Source organism: Dendrobates tinctorius, unplaced genomic scaffold (assembly GCF_039654945.1).
Source record: "Dendrobates tinctorius isolate UK_male_01 unplaced genomic scaffold, ASM3965494v1 ptg000069l, whole genome shotgun sequence".
In the NCBI taxonomy this organism is placed as follows: Eukaryota; Metazoa; Chordata; class Amphibia; order Anura; family Dendrobatidae; genus Dendrobates; species Dendrobates tinctorius.
This window is the reverse complement of record NW_027361737.1, coordinates 21,195,211-21,216,312: the sequence shown is the minus strand read 5'-3', so window position 1 is coordinate 21,216,312 and position 21,102 is coordinate 21,195,211. Positions and strand designations below refer to the sequence as shown.

General features: G+C 43.0%; 1 protein-coding gene across 1 annotated transcript in view; it reads left to right on the top strand.

Annotated features, from left to right (window-relative positions):
- The window catches only part of MYO7B (myosin VIIB), a 271,725-nt gene extending 251,113 nt beyond the window's left edge, over nt 1-20,612 (top strand). Inside the window, exons 42-48 of the mRNA XM_073581166.1 lie at nt 1,140-1,224; nt 1,302-1,408; nt 1,512-1,697; nt 13,454-13,570; nt 14,895-14,978; nt 16,301-16,420; nt 19,054-20,612. Coding sequence (XP_073437267.1) covers nt 1,140-1,224; nt 1,302-1,408; nt 1,512-1,697; nt 13,454-13,570; nt 14,895-14,978; nt 16,301-16,420; nt 19,054-19,131 — 777 coding nt within the window. The 3' untranslated portion in view covers nt 19,132-20,612. The remainder of the gene's footprint in view (nt 1-1,139; nt 1,225-1,301; nt 1,409-1,511; nt 1,698-13,453; nt 13,571-14,894; nt 14,979-16,300; nt 16,421-19,053) is intronic.
- The last annotated feature ends 490 nt before the right edge of the window (nt 20,613-21,102 follow it).

Here is a 21,102-nt window from a genome sequence, read left to right as displayed (position 1 = left end):
TGTATTCAAAGGAGAAATACAGGGCGCATCCACTGTGTAAATCCGTATCAAAAAACACAATAACAGAGAAAAAAGGAAGGTGCTCACCTATTGGGGTTGTGAGGAAGTCACAACACCCATAAACGCATGAGAAGCAGCAGCAAATCTGCACAGGGTCCTAGGACAAATTTGCAAAAACGGCGTGAAAGTGCAATAAGGACTGCACTTGCTTCTGGTGGAGTACAAGGTTCTTTATTCAGCCAACGCGTTTCCTGAGCCTACTGGCTCACTTCATCAGGGATGAAGTGAGCCAGTAGGCTCAGGAAACGCGTTGGCTGAATAAAGAACCTTGTACTCCACCAGAAGCAAGCGCAGTCCTTATTGCACTTTCACGCCGTTTTTGCACACATGTATTCAGGCTGTCTAGCAGCCGCAAATCATGCAGCTGTGTCGACAAACACTAAATCTCTGAGCATGCCAAAATACTTGGAGATCACCAGAGCATGCTCGGAAAAACCGGAGTAACGAGTATACTTGCTCATCACTAGTAACTATATATCATAGCTGCAATGACCACAATCAGTATCAGCCCCGATCGCTGCTGTTTAACTCACATTGCTGTCAATAGTAACAGCGGTATCTAAATGGTTATTTGAGGGAGGGGCTGCCTCTTTTAGTCCTAGTAATGGCTCTCGGCTCAGCCAGCTACGGTAGCATGTAGGCTCCTGCAATAAGAGTGTTGGCCCATCAGTGTCTGACTGGTAGGGTTGTGACCCTCGGCAGCTTTGCTGGTCTGCTGTTACCAGCACCAGCAGTGGCTAGAAGTTCTCGGATGCTAGAGTAACACAGTGGCTTTGTCACAACTATAGTGGCCATATTCCACTGAATAGGCGGTGGATCCGCAGCCACTACAGAAGTGAAGGAACTGCTGTGTTCCCACAACATCCGAGAATTTACAGACAGCGCCGGTATCAGATGATTGGCAGGGTTGCCGAGTGTAGCACCCGACTGATCAGATATTGACGGCCTATCCTATGTAGTAGCCTAATACTTTTAAGTTTAGAAAAGACTTAGTTGAAGTTTTGCTGTAAAGTTTATTTTCCTATATTTGTGATATTTTAGTTTATCTATAATTATGTATTGATTTTATGTCGCTACAGGTTATCAGCCTGAATGAGCAAGATTATTTCTATGATGCACTAAGACAACTGAATGACTATATCCGAAAGAGCCGTCCTACTGCTGGTAAATTGTACATCTAATATGTGATCTGCAGATAGACATAATGTTTTTGAGTCTAGTAACACGATTTTGCTATGCAGGAGCACCTAATTTTTCCACTTTCCAGTTGTACTTTATGAGGAAGCTGTGGGTATCTGTTCAACCAGGGAAGGATATTAAGGCAGATACTATATTTCACTTTCATCAGGTGAGTGACATTTGCATTGGAAGGTATATTCAGTTTGTATATGGATAATGGAAAGGAGCAACATAAATGGACAGGACACCAGTAATATTAATGTAATTTTTAGGAGCTACCAAAATATATGCGTGGGTACCACAGATGTACCGTGGAAGATGCTGTGAACTTAGCTGGACTGATATACAAAATACAGTACAACAATGACCGCTCTCACCTTGTCAACATCCATAGAATCCTACGGGATTTTATTCCAGAGTATCTTCTGCGAATGAGTGCACAGGAAGAATGGAAGAAGGTGGGTGACAAATACAGTGTTTTCTTATAGATCAGTAGAGAGTGCACACAGCTAAATAATTAGACAAATTAATATCACTAAAAGGAATAATTCATTGGGCTCCACCCTCCTAAGCCGTTTATATATGAGCATGTAGGTCATAGATGGCTAAATAAAATTATATATTGATATCTGTAATTTGATGTCTTATTCTTGAAAAATCCATGTTTTTTTACTATGGAAATAAAAATGTTAAGAACTGCATTGTATTTTATATGGTATGCATTGCTGGATTTCCACCACTTTCTCATGCTCCTGAATGCCCTATGTGAACTGCATTGTATTTTATATGGTATGCATTGCTGAATTTCCACCACTTTCTCATGCTCCTGAATGCCCTATGTGAACTGCATTGTATTTTATATGGTATGCATTGCTGAATTTCCACCACTTTCTCATGCTCCTGAATGCCCTATGTGAACTGCATTGTATTTTGTATGGTATGCATTGCTTACCCATCTTCTTGTATCCATAATTGTACTCCATCTTGTTATCTTTGCCACACATGTAAGTGGTCTGTATAACCCCTTCCCCCTTTTATGACCTCTGCCTAACTCTGTGCATTTGGCCTGGGCAGTCACACCCCACTTTTACTCACACCTGATTGTCTTTAGCTGCACATATATTCACCACCATGGGTCTGCGCCAGACGTAGTCGGCTCCATCAATTTCAAAATACTAATTTCTAAGTACTTTGAATTAGACTTGAATTGGACTGGAATTGACTGTAAGGTAAAGGACTATAACACCACAACAATGTTTTGCCTTCTATTTACTATCACCCCCTTACTACTCTATTTCTCCCTAACTCCTGCAATCCCTCCACCCAGTAAGGAACTTGTCATTTCCCCGTCCATCCTTCCCAGCCATCTCACCTCTTTGTCACAACTGTTCCTCTGTTATGATTGAGTCACCATAGGAGGCAAAAACAGAAATACAAGCTAAGTCCAGAAAACCAGAGAAATTGGCAACTATCAGATTGCAGACCCCTGAACCTATCAACACAACTAGCAGTATCAGTGGGGGGTTCCTACGATGCCCTAGACCCCTCGAACACAGCCGGAGAATTAAATAGGCCTAAAGAAAGAAAGGGGAAATCTAAACTGCCCCAGAGCAGACCCCAAAGCAATAGGCAGCCCCCAACATATAATGACGGTGAAGCAAGATGAAAACACTAACACAGACAGAAAGATAGACTGAGCAAAGCCGGGGCCCAAAACTACCTAGATAGGAAAGGACAGGAAGGCTGCTGTCTGCAATCTGCCAAAACCCTATCAAAGACATAAGCCAACAAGCTGATATGAAAAAGACCCTGAAGCAGCTAGGCTTCAAAAACTAAATCAGCACTCAGGTATTTTCAGAAGACAGAGTTAAAGGAATTCAGCATACCCCAGCAGGGAATGGCAGAAATCCAGAAAAACAAAGCAAACAAAGTCAAAGCGCAAATGCAAAAAGCCGAGCAGCAAACTTAGCTTAGAGGAGCAGGAATTCAGACTGGTCTCCAAGGATCCCACAGAGAAATCACCCGCAGGGCAGAAGGGCGTCGGCAGCCTTATATCCAGTCAGTAACTCCACTCAGCCAGTCATCATCATCAGCCTCAGGTGTTTGATAATCAGGCTCACTACCTTTCTTTACCAGAAGAGGGAGTTCCTCAGGCCTCAGTATTGAAGGGGAAAATGAACTCACAACAGTACCTCCCCCTTGAGGAGGGGTCACCGAACCCTCAACCACGCCACCAGGCAATCAGGGTGAGCCCGATGAAAGGCACGCACCAATCTTTTGGCATGAATATCAGAGGCAGAGACCCAGGAATTATCCTCCTGACCATAACCCTTCCACTTAACCAAATACTGGAGTCTCCGTCTAGCCAGACGGGAATCCAGTACTTTCTCTACCTCATATTTCATGTTACCTTCAACCAATACAGGGTCTGGAGGTGCCACCCCCGGAACAACAGGTTCAACAAACCTCTTAAACAAGGACTTATGGAACACATTATGGATTTTAAATGTGACAGGAAGAGCCAAACGAAAAGAGACCGGATTAATAATCTCCACAATCTTGTAAGGTCCAATAAATCTAGGCTTAAACTTAGGAGAAGCCACCTTCATAGCAATATTTTTTGATGATAACCACACCATATCACCAACCTTAAACTGGGGACCAATGGTCCTATGTCGGTTGGAAAACCGCTGGGCCTTTTCCTGGGAGAGAGATAACTTATCCACCACTTGGTCCCAGATCTGGTGCATTCTCTCCACCACAGTGTCAACACCTGGGCAGGCAGAGGGCTCCACCTGCCCTGAAGAAAATCGAGGATGAAACCCAAAGTTACAAAAAAAAGGTGACATCAAAGTGGCAGAACTAGCTCTATTATTTAAAGCAAATTCGGCCAAGGGCAAAAATGAAACCCAATCATCCTGATCAGCAGAAATAAAACATCTCAAATATGACTCCAAGGTCTGGTTTGTTCTCTCTGTCTGCCCATTGGTCTGAGGGTGAAAAGCAGAGGAGAAGGACAACTGAATTCCCAGCCTGGAACAGAAAGTTCTCCAAAATCTAGACACAAACTGGACTCCTCTGTCAGATACAATGTTCTCAGGAATCCCGTGCAAACGAACCACCTGTTGTAAAAACAGGGGCACCAACTCAGAGGAAGACGGCAACTTAGGGAGTGGTACAAGATGAACCATCTTAGAGAACCTATCACAAATCACCCAAATAACAGTCATCCTTTGAGAGACAGGCATATCAGAGATGAAATCCATTGAAATATGGGTCCATGGCCTCTTGGGGACAGGCAAAGGCATCAACAACCCACTAGAGCGAGAACACGATTTAGACCGGGAGCACGTCCCACAGGACTGCACAAAATTCCTGACATCACGAGACAAGGAGGGCCACCAAAAAAACCGACTCACCAGATCTCTAGTACCAAAAATACCTGGATGACCAGCCAAAGCAGAGCAATGAACTTCAGACATCACTCTCTTCTTCCACTGGTCAGGAACATACAACTTTCCACTGGGACAACGCTCAGGTTTGTCCTCCTGGAACTCTTCCAGAGCACGTCTCAAATCGGGTGAGATGGCAGAAAGAACTACCCCTTCGCCTAAGATGGTAGCAGGCTTGGTCACCACAGCAGAATCAGCAAAGAAGCTCCTAGAGAGGGCGTCTGCCTTGACATTCTTCGTTCCAGGAAGAAAAGAAACCACAAAATCAAAACGTGTAAAAAACAAGGCCCACCTAGCCTGTCTAGGGTTCAAGCGCTTAGCCGACTCTAGGTAAATCAAATTCTTGTGGTCAGTGAGGACCACGACTTGATGCTTAGCTCCCTCCAACCAATGTCTCCACTCCTCAAATGCCCATTTCATGGCCAACAGTTCCCTATTCCCCACATCATAGTTACGTTCAGATGGAGAGAACTTTCGGGAAAAGAAAGCACAGGGATTCATTTTAGATGTTACAGGATCCTTTTGGGACAAAACAGCTCCTGCACCAATCTCAGAAGCATCCACCTCTACCTGGAATGGAAGTGAGACATCAGGTTGCCGCAAAACCGGGGCGGAGGTGAATCTTCGCTTCAGCTCCTGAAAGGAAGAAACAGCCTCCGGAGACCAATTTAACACATCAGCACCCTTCTTAGTCAAATCAGTCAATGGCTTGGCAATACTAGAAAATTTTGCTATAAATTTCCGATAAAAATTGGCCGGGTCCATTTCAATAGTTGACGGGGATAAAATAAATCCCAAAAAAGAAATCCTCTGTACTCCAAAAAGGCATTTAGATCCTTTGACATACAGGGAATTCTCCCTCAAGATCCAGAACACAGTCCGAATATGTTCCACATGAGAATCCCAATCCTTGGAGAAGATCAAAATATCATCCAGATAGATAATCAAAAATTTATCGACAAACTCTCAGAAAATATCGTTCATGAAGCACTGGAAGACAGAAGGGGCATTAGTGAACCCAAAAGGCATCACCAGGTACTCAAAATGTCCCTCCGGAGTATTAAACGCCGTCTTCCATTCATCCCCATGCTTAATGCGAATAAGATTATATGCCCCCCTGAGGTCAAGCTTGGTAAACCAGCAAGCACCTTTAACTCTGGAGAATAGATCAGAAATCAGGGGTAACGGATACTGATATTTAACAGTAATTTTGTTGAGGGCACGATAATCAATACAAGGTCTTAATGATCCATCCTTTTTGGCTACAAAAAAAAAACTGGCACCTAAGGGTGACGAGGATGGTCTAATATGACCCTTCTCCAACGCCTCCTTAATATAGGATCGCATAGCCTCATGCTCGGGTACAGATAAATTGAAGAGCCGACCCTTGGGAAATTTACACCCCGGGCTCAGTTCAATTGCACAGTCATAACTCCTATGAGGAGGCAGAGACGCAGACTCATTCTCACTAAATACATCATAAAAGTCCGCCAAATAATCAGGAACATCATGCGACTGAGGAGAGGTGGAAAACACCGGAGCCTCACTATAAAGGCACACCGACAACCCCAACTCACCACAGACACAGATTTCCAATCCAAAACTGGATTATGAATTTGTAACCAGGGAAACCCCAGAACAATAGTATCATGCAGATTATGCAACACCAAAAATCTGCAATTTTCTTGATGGTCTGGGGCGACCCGCATTACCACCTGGGTCCAAAACTGAGGTTTATTTTTAGCCAAAGGAGTAGCATCAATCCCCCTCAAAGGGATAGGCGTCTGCAGAGGTGTCATCAGAAATCCACAACGTTTAGCAAAATCCAAGTCCATTAGGTTTAGGGCTGCTCCCGAATCCACAAAAGCCTTGGCGGAAAATGTGGACAGGGAGCAGATCAAAGTAATAGCCAGAAGAAACTTAGGTTGAACACCCCCAACAGAAAACGTGTGTGCAAAGCGTTTCTCTCGTTTAGGACAGACAGAAATAATATGCGAGGCATCTCCACAGAAAAAACACAACTTATTATGCCTTCTGAACTCCTGACGCTGCTCTCTGGAAAAAACTCTATCACATTGCATAGGTTCAGACATTTGTTCAACAGGTGGCAACACCTCTCGTGCAGCTTTGCGTTCGCGCAAACGCCGATCAACCTGAATGGCTAATGACATAGAATCGTCAAGACCAGAGGGAACAGGAAATCCCACCATAGTATCTTTTACGGCTTCAGACAACCCCTTCCGAAAGAGAGCAGCCAAGGCATTATCATTCCAGGTAGTAAGTACTGCCCACTTTCGGAATTTTTGACAGTACAATTCTGCAGAATCACGACCCTGGTTCAATGCCAGCAGGGTCTTTTCAGCCTGATCAATGGCATTAGGTTCGTCATACAACAACCCCAAGGCCTGAAAAAATGCGTTCACATTAGTCAGAATAGGATCATCTGGTTTCAAAGAAAACGCCCAATCCTGGGGATCGCCACGCAGCAAAGAGATGACAATTTTAACCTGCTGCGCGGAGCTCCCTGACGAGTTAGGCTTCAAGGCAAAAATAATTTACAATTATTTTTGAAATTCAAAAATTTAGACCGATCCCAAAAAAATACATCAGGTGTAGGAATCTTTGGTTCAGCAGCATGTGAATGAGCAAGGTAGGCGGAAATTCCCCACACTTCCGCAGCGAGCTGCTCCCCACGATCAGACAATTGCTTTATCTCCATTGAGAGAAAAAAAAATTCCCCCTACGGCCTCAGAGATATAGAGGAAAAAATATACACACTTTTTTTTTTTTTTTTTTTTTACAATTCTTTCCTGCTATTGAGTACCCTAGGATCTGCGGTATGGCGGGTGATTCTGTTATGATTGAGTCACCGTAGGAGGCAAAAACAGAAATACAAGCTAAGTCCAGAAAACCAGAGAAGTTGGCAACTATCAGATTGCAGACCCCTGAACCTATCAACACAACTAGCAGTAGCCGTGGGGGGTTCCTACGATGCCCTAGACCCCTCGAACACAGCCGGAGAATTAAATAGGCCTAAAGAAAGAAAGGGGAAATCTAAACTGCCCCAGAGCAGACCCCAAAGCAATAGGCAGCCCCCAACATATAATGACGGTGAAGCAAGATGAAAACACTAACACAGACAGAAAGATAGACTGAGCAAAGCCGGGGCCCAAAACTACCTAGATAGGAAAGGACAGGAAGGCTGCTGTCTGCAATCTGCCAAAACCCTATCAAAGACATAAGCCAACAAGCTGATATGAAAAAGACCCTGAAGCAGCTAGGCTTCAAAAACTAAATCAGCACTCAGGTATTTTCAGAAGACAGAGTTAAAGGAATTCAGCATACCCCAGCAGGGAATGGCAGAAATCCAGAAAAACAAAGCAAACAAAGTCAAAGCGCAAATGCAAAAAGCCGAGCAGCAAACTTAGCTTAGAGGAGCAGGAATTCAGACTGGTCTCCAAGGATCCCACAGAGAAATCACCCGCAGGGCAGAAGGGCGTCGGCAGCCTTATATCCAGTCAGTAACTCCACTCAGCCAGTCATCATCATCAGCCTCAGGTGTTTGATAATCAGGCTCACTACCTTTCTTTACCAGAAGAGGGAGTTCCTCGGGCCTCAGTATTGAAGGGGAAAATGAACTCACAACATTCCTCCACATACAAAATCCTTTTTCTCCAGACCCACACGGCCACATCATGTCCTATCCTGCTCCCACCTTCTAATGCTCTGTCTACTACTCCTTATTGCTGGTGACGTATCCCCTAATCCTGGCCCTCCTCAACACCTCCCTACACTCGCTTCTACCACCCTGCCACGATCCTATACACGTCTTCGCAACCATGATAACCTCATACCCATTCATCCAGCCCCCACTCCCTCAACCCCCTTACCTGGAGCCCTATGGAACGTACGCTCTGTCTGCAACAAGCTATAATTTATCCAAGACCTCTTTATCACCAACAAACTCTCCTTCCTCGCCATCACTGAAACCTGGCTCACTCCCTCTGACACAGCCTCTCCAGCTGCGCTTTCCTATGGCGGATTCCATCTCTCTCACACCCCTCGCCCCAGCAACAAACGTGGTGGAGGAGTTGGCTTGCTCCTGTCTGATACCTGCTCCTTTGCCCCAATTCCTTTGCCACCCTCCGCTACTCTTCCCTCATTCGAGGTGCTCTCCGTCTGCATCTATTCCCCCTCCAACCTCCAACTGGCTGTCATCTACCGCCCCCCAGAACTAGCCATCTCCACCTTTCTCGACCACTTCACCACCTGGCTACTCCATTTCCTTTCTGCTGACATCCCCACCATCATCATGGGCGACTTCAACATCCACATTGACACTTCCACCCCGGCTGCCTCTAAACTTCTATCACTCACGGCTTCCCTCGGCCTCACTCAATCGTCCTCTGCGGCCACTCACAAAGATGGTCACACGCTGGACCTTATCTTCACCCGACTCTGTTCCCTCACTAATCTCAATAACTCACCCCTCCCCATGTCTGACCACAACCTACTGACATTCTCCTCCCTCTCCTCTCCTACTGCGCAACCCTCGCTCCATAAACTTGCTCACCCTCGCAGGAATTTCAAACACCTCAATTTACAATCACTCTCTGAATCCCTTCTCCCTCTTACAGACATAGCTTCCCTTCATGACACAGATGCACACCACAATAACAGCAACACTTGATTCGGCTGCCCCTCTCACGCAGAGCAAAACTCGAACAATCAACAGGCAGCCCTGGCTCACTAGCCTGACCAAAGAACTGAGACGGGTTTCCAGGGCCGCTGAGCGGAGATGGAAGAGAACCCATTCTACTGAGCACTTCAACGCATACAAGCAGTCCCTTGCCAGCTTTAAGTCCACGCTCTCTGCCGAAAAACAAACTTACTTTGCATCTCTCATATCCTCCCTGTCTCACAACCCTAAACAGCTCTTCAACACTTTCAATTCTATACTCCGTCCCACAGCACCTCCTCCCCCTCCTCTCATTTCTGCCGAAGACTTTGCCTCCTTCTTTTAGCAGAAGATCAACACGATCAGACAAAACTTTGGCCCGCAGCCCTCAATGCCCCTCTTAGCCGCTCAGCCCTGTTCTGCAAAAGCCAGCTTCTCCACCATGACAGAAGATCAGCTCTCCACCCTTCTGTCAAGATCACACCTCACCACTTGTGCCCTCGACCCACTCCCGTCTCACCTCATCCCTAACTTGGCCACAGTCTTCACCCCATCTCTAACACACCTTTTCAACCTTTCACTTACAAATGGTGTCTTTCCCTCATCCTTCAAACATGCCTCAATCACACCCATCCTCAAAAAGCCCTCCCTTGACCAATCCTCTGTGTCCAACTATCGCCCAATATCTCTTCTCCCTTATGCCTCAAAACTACTGGAACAGCATGTATATCTTGAACTGTCCTCCTGCCTCTCCTCCTGTTCCCTCTTTGACCGGTTGCAATCTGGCTTCCGACCGCATCACTCAACTGAAACTGCCCTAACTAAAGTCACTAGCGACTTACTAACCGCCAAGAGCAAGCAACACTACTCTGTCCTCCTTCTCCTGGACCTGTCCTCTGCCTTCGACACCGTAGACCATTCCCTCCTGCTACAGACTCTCTCATCTCTTGGCATTACAGACCTGGCCCTATCCTGGATCTCATCATACCTAACAGACCGAACATTTAGTGTCTCCCTCTCACACACCACCTCCTCACCTCACCCCCTGTCTGTCGGTGTTCCCCAAGGCTCTGTCCTAGGACCCCTACTATTCTCCATCTATACCTTCAGCTTGGGACAGCTCATAGAATCCCATGGTTTGCAGTATCACCGCTATGCCGATGACACGCAGATCTGCCTATCTGGACCCAACCTCGCCTCCTTACTGACTGAAATCCCACAATGTCTGTCTGCTATCTCAGCCTTCTTCTCTGCTCGCTTTCTCAAACTGAACATGGACAAAACAGAATTCATCATCTTTCCCCCATCTCACTCTACCCCTCCACCAGACCTATCCATCAATGCCAATGGATGCTCTCTTTCCCCAGTCCCGTACGCTCGGTGCCTTGGAGTGATCCTTGACTCTGCGCTCTCTTTCAAACCACATATCCAAGCCCTCGCCTCCTCCTGCCGCCTCAAACTCAAAAATATTTCCCGGATCCGCTCATTCCTCAACCATGAAACCACAAAAACACTAGTGCATGCTCTTATCTCCCGCCTCGACTACTGCAACCTCCTACTCTCTGGCCTCCCTTCTAGCACTCTGGCTCTGCTCCAGTCCATCCTACACTCTGCTGCCCGACTAATCCACCTGTCTCCCCGCTATTCCCCAGCCTCCCCCCTATGCCAGGCCCTTCACTGGCTTCCTATCGCCCAGAGGCTCCAATTCAAAACCCTAAGCATGACATACAAAGCCATCCACAACCTGTCTCCTCCATACATCTGTGACATGGTCTCTAGATACCTACCCGCACGCAACCTTCGATCATCTCAAGATCTCCTTCTTTACTCCCCCCTTATCTCTTCTTCCCACAACCGCATACAAGACTTCTCCCGTGCTTCTCCCATACTCTGGAACTCCCTGCCGCAACACATCAGACTCTCACCATCAACGGAAACCTTCAAGAAGAACCTGAAGACCCACCTGTTCCGACAAGCCTACAGCCAGCAATGATCCTCGGTCTACTGAACCACAGCAAGACCTGCTCTACCCTCTCCTACTGTATCCTCACCCACCCCTGTAGACTGTGAACCCTCACGGGCAGGGTCCCCTCTCCTTATGTACTTGTGTGTCCCTTGTCTTACACATGTTTAATATACTTGTCTATATTTCCCCTTTTCACATGTAAAGCGCCATGGAATAAATGGCGCTATATAAATGCATAATAATAATAATAATAATAATAATAATAATAATAATCTATGGACCAGTCACTGATTTCCCTGAGAGTCTGCCTCTAGAGCTTATTTTACTGCCTCAAGCATTGTTAGTGTGAGACATGTAATGACTAACAGTCTGCTCTCATAATTACACATCACTCTGTAGTAAAGTCAGAGCTAACACAGTACAGCAGAAGTGAACTTTGCCTCATTATAGACACATTTTTAGTTGTAGCTGTCCTCTCACAGTACTGCAAGGGAACCTGTCACGTGAAAGAATGCTATTAACCTTCAGATATGGGGTTAATATGCAGATTAATAGCATTCTGAACCTGCCTGGTCCCCGCACTTAGAGCTCCGCTGCTGGAAGGAAATTAAGTTTATTTCCTGCAGTCCTCAGGTTTCAGTTACAGGAGTGGCGCTCGCTCAGCAGTAGAACCAGCTGTTAGTCAGTGACAGGGGCGTGATTACAGCCACCACTCTCTATACACAGAGCAGTGACTGAAGCAGTGCTGATTCCACCCCATGACTGAAACCCCAACGCTGCCGGGAAAATAACGTTAATTTACCCCCGGCAACAAGGCTCTAAGTGCGGGCAGAAGGCAGGTTGACAAGGCTATTAACCTGCAGATTAACGCCATATCTGCAGGTTAATGACGTTATTTTACATGACAGGTTCCCTTACAGCTTCCATCTCCCAGGCCGCCAGTGTGGAGAGGAGGGGCAGCAAAGCTGACAGCACTGTGAGAAGATATCTGCAAATGTGTTTGTAGTGAGACAAGGTTTAACTCTGCTATACTGTGTTCTAATTTCACTGCAGAGCTTCTGTGATTATGCGCAAACTGTCAGTCATTACATGTCTCACACTGGTACCCCCTTTCATTTAATATAAGTCCTGGAGGCAGATTCTGAAAGAGATCTATGTTCGGCAAAGAGATCTTAATAGCTCATTTACACATAAGAAAAACATGGATTTCTCTGGAATGAGACATAAGTTCGCAAATATCAAAGTATCATTTTATCAACCTTTCTATGACCTACATGCTCTTACAGACTGCTTATGAAGGCTGATGCTACTGAAGATTCCCTTTAAGGACCTATTAATCAAACTACTTATTTGTCGAGAATCTAATCTTTTATACAGGGAGAAATTATTGTTGGTTGACAGCACATCAGCACAATGAAAAAGGAACGATAATGAAAGTGAACAAGCGCCAACCAACTTATGCAGATATGATTGCCTATATTGGTCATTGATCGTTGTGGGCAGTTTGTTGACCAGTGTAATTGGACCTATATTCACATGGTTTCTAAGAAAGAGGCTATTCCAAGTCCCCATCACCTTTGTCTTATTTCGATGCATTTGTAATAGCGTGCATTCACAAACCGAAAATTTGTTGCAGAAACTTTTGCAACTGAAAATCATTTCAATCTATTTTAATGAGATTGTTTCTTCACCATGTACATGGTCTTCTTCAAACTGTATTCAGTTAAATGTGACAGTCACAGAAATTTCTACAACAAATCTGACACATTTTAATTCACCCACACTGGTAGCAGTAACTTTGGCACTCGGAGAGTTCAGTGGCCAAGAGCATAATGCTAGACACCATTGGTTGAATTTGTCAAGGATTTTGCACTTTTTTTTGTCTTGAAAATGTTACTAATATTGTTGCATACTATTTTTGTACAAAACAATTTATATTTTTTTATATTTCATGTTGCTCTCACTACTTTTAAAAATTGTTATGCTGTAATCTGAAAATGGTTAGCAATGCAAATAAGGTCTAAATCAGATTTATGAATTGTGACTTTTTTTCTTTTAGCATTATTTTCCTGTATATTGGGGATGTGATACACTGATAATATATTATTTTGTTTGTAGAACATAATAGCTTCTTACAATAAACATGAGAAGAAAACTGTGGAAGAAGCTAAGATTGCATTTCTGAAGCATATTAGCAGGTGGCCAACATTTGGTTCTGCATTCTTCGAGGTCAAGGTGAGGTATAAACACATGAGAGATAGTGGAAACTGGTCTATTACCAGCAGAATGACCATTTCCAGTGGAAAAATATTTGGAATTGAGTCCTCAGTGGTTGATGCCTTTTAATGGCTAACTGAAAAGATGGTAACAAATTGCAAGCTTTCGAGACTACTCAGGTCTCTTCATCAGGCATAGACTAATACAAAATCTGAAGAATCACATATTTATACACAACACAGCATAGAACCTGTCATTATGGGAGAGTGATAAACAGTTGTGTCCATAAATATTGGAACACTTCATAGATTAGAAGTGAAAGTTTTATTGCCCTCTGATTGGGGTCTGGTTCTGTGTTGTGTGATGCCCCCACAAAGTCTGAAGAGCAAATTCCTTATTTGATATAAAAAGACATAAATCCATGCAACACATTCATTCCTGCACTAAGTGTGTCAAAGGTTGTCATAAGTTTATACTCCCATACCCTCCTGTCTCTCTGAGACTTGAAATTACCTTTCAATACAAGTAATTTCAGGTCCATGGTGCTGTGATCAGGCATACAAAAATGTTGGACCTGAAATTACTTGAATTGAAAGGTAACTTCAAATCTCAGAGAGACGGCAGAGTCTGGGAGTATAAACTTATGACAACCTTTGACACACCAAAGACCTGCAAAGTAAAATGTATTTAAAAAAAAAAACATAAATACAATTTAATAGCATAGGTCAAAACAACATGTAAAAAATATTTTTTTAGATAATAACCTTTACATTAAGAGGTGCACACCTTTGGCTTGTTTAAAAAGTGGCATTTGCCTCATCACTAATCTTACTCAAGTTAGGAGCTGGAGTAAGATTTCTGGTGTAAGTTACACTAAACTGAAATAGACAAGCCGTGGTGTCACGCCACTGTAACGCTCCCGCTCCGCACCTTTAGGCAGAACTGAGCGAAATTGGAGTAAAAATGCCAAAAGTTTTAATATTTTTGCGCAGTCTCGAGTTGCACAAAATTTTGCAATTTATCAAAGTGTTTTACTGCAATATTATTCCATAATTCTGATGAAAATACTTTGATGAATCAGGACCTATGAGACTATGAGTTCTTCATTTTTTTTCTTTAAATAAAGCTGGATTGCTTTAAACACAGTAAAATGAATGTAGTTTGGTTTGCCTGTATCTAATAGTGTTGCATAGTTTAGTGTATATTATTTTATACATTTCTATGAACTATAATGTATATACTTATATACTTACCATATACTTTCTATATTATTATGACTATATCTGTTGTAAGAACAGCAACATTTTTTGGTTCCATTTGGTAATCTAGCTTTACCTTCCAGCAATCATCTGATCCTTCATTGCCTGATATTGTACTCATTGCAATAAACAAGCATGGGGTATCTTTATTTCATCCCAAGACGAAGGTAAGAAATGTAGGCTTCCAGGAAACTAATGATCCTCTAATCATTCCTAGATCTAGAAACCAATTCAGGTACACTGGAGTGTGGAGTTAAAAAAGTAACCTGCGCATCGTCCTATTACTGTCCACATCCACCCTGCACCTATCCAGCAAGATAATAATACATCCTAAGTCCAAAAACTTTCTTCATACCTATAGAGGACCTGAAACACGCTAGGAGCGCTATGTTGCAGTGTCGGTGGTTGCCATGCCAGGCTGCACCTGATTGAGTAGGGATCACCTATAGAAGGTGTCATGACACGGCAATAGGCTTATTAATTTTGATCAAAATGTTAGTTATTCCCAAAAAAGCTAGCTATCCCCTATCCTCAGAATAGGTATTAGCGTGCTGTTTGCTGTGCATCCTAGTAGTCTGACTTCCAGGCAAACAATAAGTTATCTGTGATAGCTTGTCGATTGCTGGGGTCCAACCGGCTGGGCACCAGTAATACTGAGATCAGGGCTATGGATCTGCAAGTATGTGGTTCTGCAGCACTATCTTGAATGGAACGACAGTACTCATCCTTGGCCTTCCTTCATTGTCTATAATACTGACAGAAATAGCACGCTCAACTTTTTTCGGGAGTCATCTTGAGACAAAATTGAGCAGAGGTCGAGTATATGTGTCCTTCTGCTCTATACAAGATGGGGCTGCAGAGCACATTGTCAGGGTGCTAGAGCACTGACCTCGGGACCCCTGCAGCAGTTTGACCCCCAGTGATCAGTGAGCTGTCCCCTATCCTATGGATAAGAGAGAACTTTTTTTTATTTTGCTTCTTTTTTTTTTTAAAGGGGTGGGAATCTTTTAATTAAAAACACCATGTTTGATTTAATAAATTTGTTTAGCAGCTGTTGATTAAAGGGTTTGTCCACTACCCTTCCCCCTTGTAAAACAATAAGACCTATACTCGCCTCCAGCGGTGTCTGTACTGGCTCTCCCAGGGATCGCGTGACATAGCAATGTCATGCGATCCCAGCAACCAATCAGCACTGACTTCACTCTCCTCACCTTTGGTGGTGATTGGCCTTGGCTGTAGGAATCACGACTCATAATCTCACGTGATTCCCAGGAAAACCAGTGCTGACACCACTGGAATGGATCAGGCACTGGAGAAGAGTATAGCTGGGATTGAGAAAGGGTTGTCCAAGTAGTGGACAAGCCCTTGAATGTATAACATATATACATATACATATAGAAGTAAAACATTTGAAAAAGGAAATATATTTGTGCAGTTTTTATGGAGCACTGATAAGGCTTGTAGGTAACTATTTTTTCTGTCCACATAGGAGTTGCTTGTTAACCATCCACTAAATAAAATCTCTCGCTGGAACAGCGGAAATACATATTTTCAGATGACAACTGGGAACCTGGTGCGAGATAACAAGATCCTATGTGAGACTTCATTGGTAAGTGCCACGTCTGTGTGAGTTGCATATAATAATAACCTTCAGGTTGACAAAGATTTACCCAAAAGGTCAAAACAATTGCAGGAAGGGTTCTAAGAGGCATGCAGCCATAATAAAGAGGAGGACTTTAAATTGGTGGCAAACAAGCCACTGGACAATGAAAAGTGCAATCCATGCTGAGAAGTGAGGGAAAGCAAGTTCCTGCACCTATAGTGCTGACAAAATGCTAATTTTTCCTACCTTTCATCTAAGAGTCATAACTTTTTATTTTTCCATTAACATAGCTGTATGTAGGCATGTGTTTTGCAGAACAAGTTGTAGTTTTGAATGACTCTATTGATGTCACTAACTGTACAATGTACTGGATAGTGCAAAACAATTGCAAAGAAAAGTTCAGTGAAATTGCAAAAAAAAAAAAACACAATTCTGTTCATGATTTTAGGGTTTGTTTCTACGAAATTCATTCATTGTGCATTAATATGGCTATTTAATTCTCCATTAGTCTATTTGTTATTTTAGATTTTAGTGATAAAGATAAATACAGAAAGTGGCAGAACAAAAATTACAATAAATTGGTTTGTGTTGCCATTTTTGAAACCCATAACTTTTTTTTTTATTTGTGGGCTGAATTTTTGCATGATGAGCTGATGTTTTTATCAATAACATTTTGATTTATATAAAATGTTTTGATTGGTTTTTATTGTATTTTTGGGAGGAAGTGCAGCAGCCAAAAAACAACAATTATGGCAATTTGATATTTTATTTTGCTCTACTGTATGGGTTAAGGCAATACTCAATATGTTTGCACTTAATTTTTTAATGCCTTTATTTTTCAAAGGTGAGTGAATTGCAATTTTATAGCTTTTTAGCATTCTTTTTTTAGTCCTCCTGGGGGGACTTGAACCTGCAATTGTCTAAACATTGTTTTACAATGGCATGAAAAGTTTGGGCACTTTCGGCGCCCCCCCCACCACCACCACCAAGCACACATGTGATTTCCATACTTAGTCATGTACCGACTAGCTGCTCTCCTTAATGCTCTCAATGTTCAGTGAAAAACTGAGTGAAGCAGGAAGAGAAGCTCATTGTCACAGGACCATAAGTATGAAAATCACATATGTGTGAAGTGTCCATGTGATGACTGCTGGAACCTGCAGAGCTGAATCCTGACATTGCAGCTTCTGAATTCTAAACACGAATGCACTGCACACTTTTAGCATTCTCCCATACCGGTGGCAAAAGTACACGGTTATGTCAGCACAAGCATGTGATTTATAAACTTCTGGCCACATTCCGACTAGACGTGCCCGGCCTCGCTCCGTTCATTTTCATTGAGTGAGGCCACACATGTCTAGTCAGCATGTGACCGTAGGTATGTATATTACCGGCATGAGAGAATCCTGACAGCGTTCAGTGAGCACTGTGAGAATTCAGAAATCTGCAGTCACATAGAATGACTGCAGACTCAGCCTAAACCTGGACAACCCCTCTAATACTCCTAACAAATAAAAACAAGAGAAATAGTCAGTATCACAAATAATATTTACATCCAGGTACCTTATAGATGACATCGTCTCTGGAGTTGTTCTCCTTCTTCTTTTCTTCTTGTCCAGACCCCATGATGAGTTTTCTCATCACATCTCGTCTCTGCAGGCTTCCATCTTCTCCGGTCTTCTGCAGCAAATCTCCACACGATGCCCTTAAAAATAGAAGTGTCATTATAATGCTCCTATATAAAAATATCTGCAATATACTGTCGCCTCACACTATTCCCCTCCCTCCTCATACTGTCTCCTCTAACATCCCACCTGTTCACCATACTGTCTCCTCATATATTTACCCCCTCACTCTCTATACTGTCTGCTCACACATACCCCTGACTCCCCATGCTGTGTCTGCACACATCCCATCACCCTCACTCCACATACTGTGTCCACATAAATTTTTCCCATCAGTACTCATACTGTGTCCACATAATTTACCTGTTTGCTCCCCATACTGTCTGCACCTATCCCCCCACTCACTATACTGTGTCTGCACCCATCCCCCATACTGTTTCCTCATATATGTCCTCATACATACTCTTCATTTTGTGTCCTGAAGTTTCCCCACACACATTAAATCCCCCATCACCATGCCAAATCTCCCCACACACATTAAATAACACCCATCTCCACTCCAAATCCACACACACACATTAAATAATCCCCCTATCCCCAGTCCAAATCCCCACACACACTTTAAATAACCCCCCATCCCCACTCCAAATCCCCCCACACATAAAGTAATCCCCCCAACCCCATAAAAAGCCAGGGGGTGAATACTTTCGCAAGCCACTGTAAATGAGATAACTATTTAACCACAATAGTAGGACCTGAACCCTCCTATCTGCAGCATCCATGATGCCTCTTCTGATTAGTACTCCCCCATGTCATCATTCCTGCATTTTGCATCAACTTAATGATGATGGGGTAGCAGAGGCTCTGGGGACGCTGTAGGTAATAGGAGGTTTGCCGTGATCTGGTCTAGAAGTCACAGACTACAAATGTGGCCTCTAAACCAGGGTCATGGAAATCATATTTGCTCAACTATAATTCTATACTATTTTTTTCATTACTATTATTCTTCTACAGGGCTATAAGATGGACGACCTTCTGACATCATACATCAGTTATTTTCTGTCAATACAGCAAAAAACAACCAATCCATAGTGTATCTGATAAAGGACATTGGTACACGCCATCTTTACTTCCAGCCGATCTGTGCCTGATGTAGTCATAAGAATAAATTACATTTAATGGATTCCGAATGTACAATCCAGCAAAGGCTCAAGTCACTGCCTAGCATCGTCATCTGCTTCACTTTTGCTGAACATGCAGATTTTTGTGCCTTGTGCATTGTGTTCATAAGTATAAAATGTCAATATCTTACATCATGGACCTTGGACTTACACATGGAATTCTTAATACACCTGACAATTGCCTGGAAAATGTGCTTCTGTCACCCCCAAGGTGATCTGGGAAAGTGATTAATGACATAATGCGAAATGGGTTAACACAACGTAAGTAACTGCAGTGCTCGCAGCTTGTAATACTTCATCTCCGCTGCACCCATAGCATCAGGGACACATGGAAGCCAGTGCAGCAATGTACATCTCTAATATCAAGGTCTTGCTTTTCTTTTAATTACTCCCTACACTGCAAATAACTTCTCTGTAACTTTCTTTTGAGTAAGATCTATCAAGCAGCTTCACTTCTTATAAATGGCATTTCAGACTTCAACTTTAATTCAAAAAAAATTTTGTGACACTGTGTAAAAGGCAAATATCTCTTGTAGCCATATTTTATTCATCACATAGACATTTTACCGTAACATTTGAAAAAAAAAAAAAACGAATTTAGAAAATATTTATGAAACTAAAAGTCCAGCAGAGAAGCTCCAGAACCGTTGAGCGGCCATTATCCTCGCTTCCCAGACGTTTAAAGCCTTTTGTAAAAAGAAGAGGTGATGCTACACAATGACAGGCAGGCTGTAGCTCTGACCCAACTTTTTTGAGATGTGTCACTACCATCAATTTCTAAATGAGTTAATATTTTCAAATGAAATGAAAAACGGTCTAATCTTCATTTTCTGATCTGTGATCTTTGTTCTGTCGTGAATAAAATATGGCTACAAAAGATTTTCCAATCATTGTATTCTTGTTTTCATTACATTTTCCTCAAATTTTTTTGAATAGAAGAAGACATGAAAAACACCTGTTATATGTGAACTTCATCTGCTAGCCACGCACCCCGAGATGTGCATTAGATACAGTCATTGCTTCGTGGCATTAGATGTTACATTAGGTGTAAATGACTCCTTACTTATCCGGGAATTCCGCACTCCTGTGTTGTCATGAATCTACATAGAGCAGAGCATCCATCATTTTATGTATACCGTCTGTGACTTGTACACACCTCTGTGCTATCACATGTCAAGTTCGTGTTTACCATACTGGTGCCTTTATCACTTATGTGAGATACAGATACAGACTTGGGAAAATGCCAGGTACATGGGATAAGATGGCAGTGAAATGGATGAATTTGTTTAAATGTATTTTATATGACATAAAATGACTACCCTTGACTTAAACCTGGATTCTCATTGTGTTTTGTGTCCTAATGTAACCCTAATAAAGAATTTAAAGGATTGATCCTGTGTTATTTTCTGAATATATGCATGTGTGTATGTAAATATATATATATATATAGTTCTATAGATCTCCCCGACCTGACCACCTCCTGAGAAGTTCTTGCCTTGGGCCGGGTCTATTTAATTAGTATGAGATCTGGACAGGATACTAGTTGTACATTAAATGAAAAATAAAAGTTGGGCATAAACTGTATTACAACAGACCGGGCTTAAGCTGGTGACTAGTGATGAGCGAACGTGCTCGGATAAGGTGTTATTTAACCGAGTGACTTTGGCGTGCTCGAAAAATATGTTTGAGTCTCGGCGGCTGCATGTCTCACGGCTGTTCTACAGCCATAACACATGCAGTGATTGGCTAACAAACAGCTGCGGGGACATGAGCATGTTATTCAAGCACACTGAAGAAACTCGGTTAGCACCCGAGCATGCTCAGAGAACACCTTATCCGAGCACGTTCGCTCATCACTAGTGATGAGCGAGTATGCTTGTTA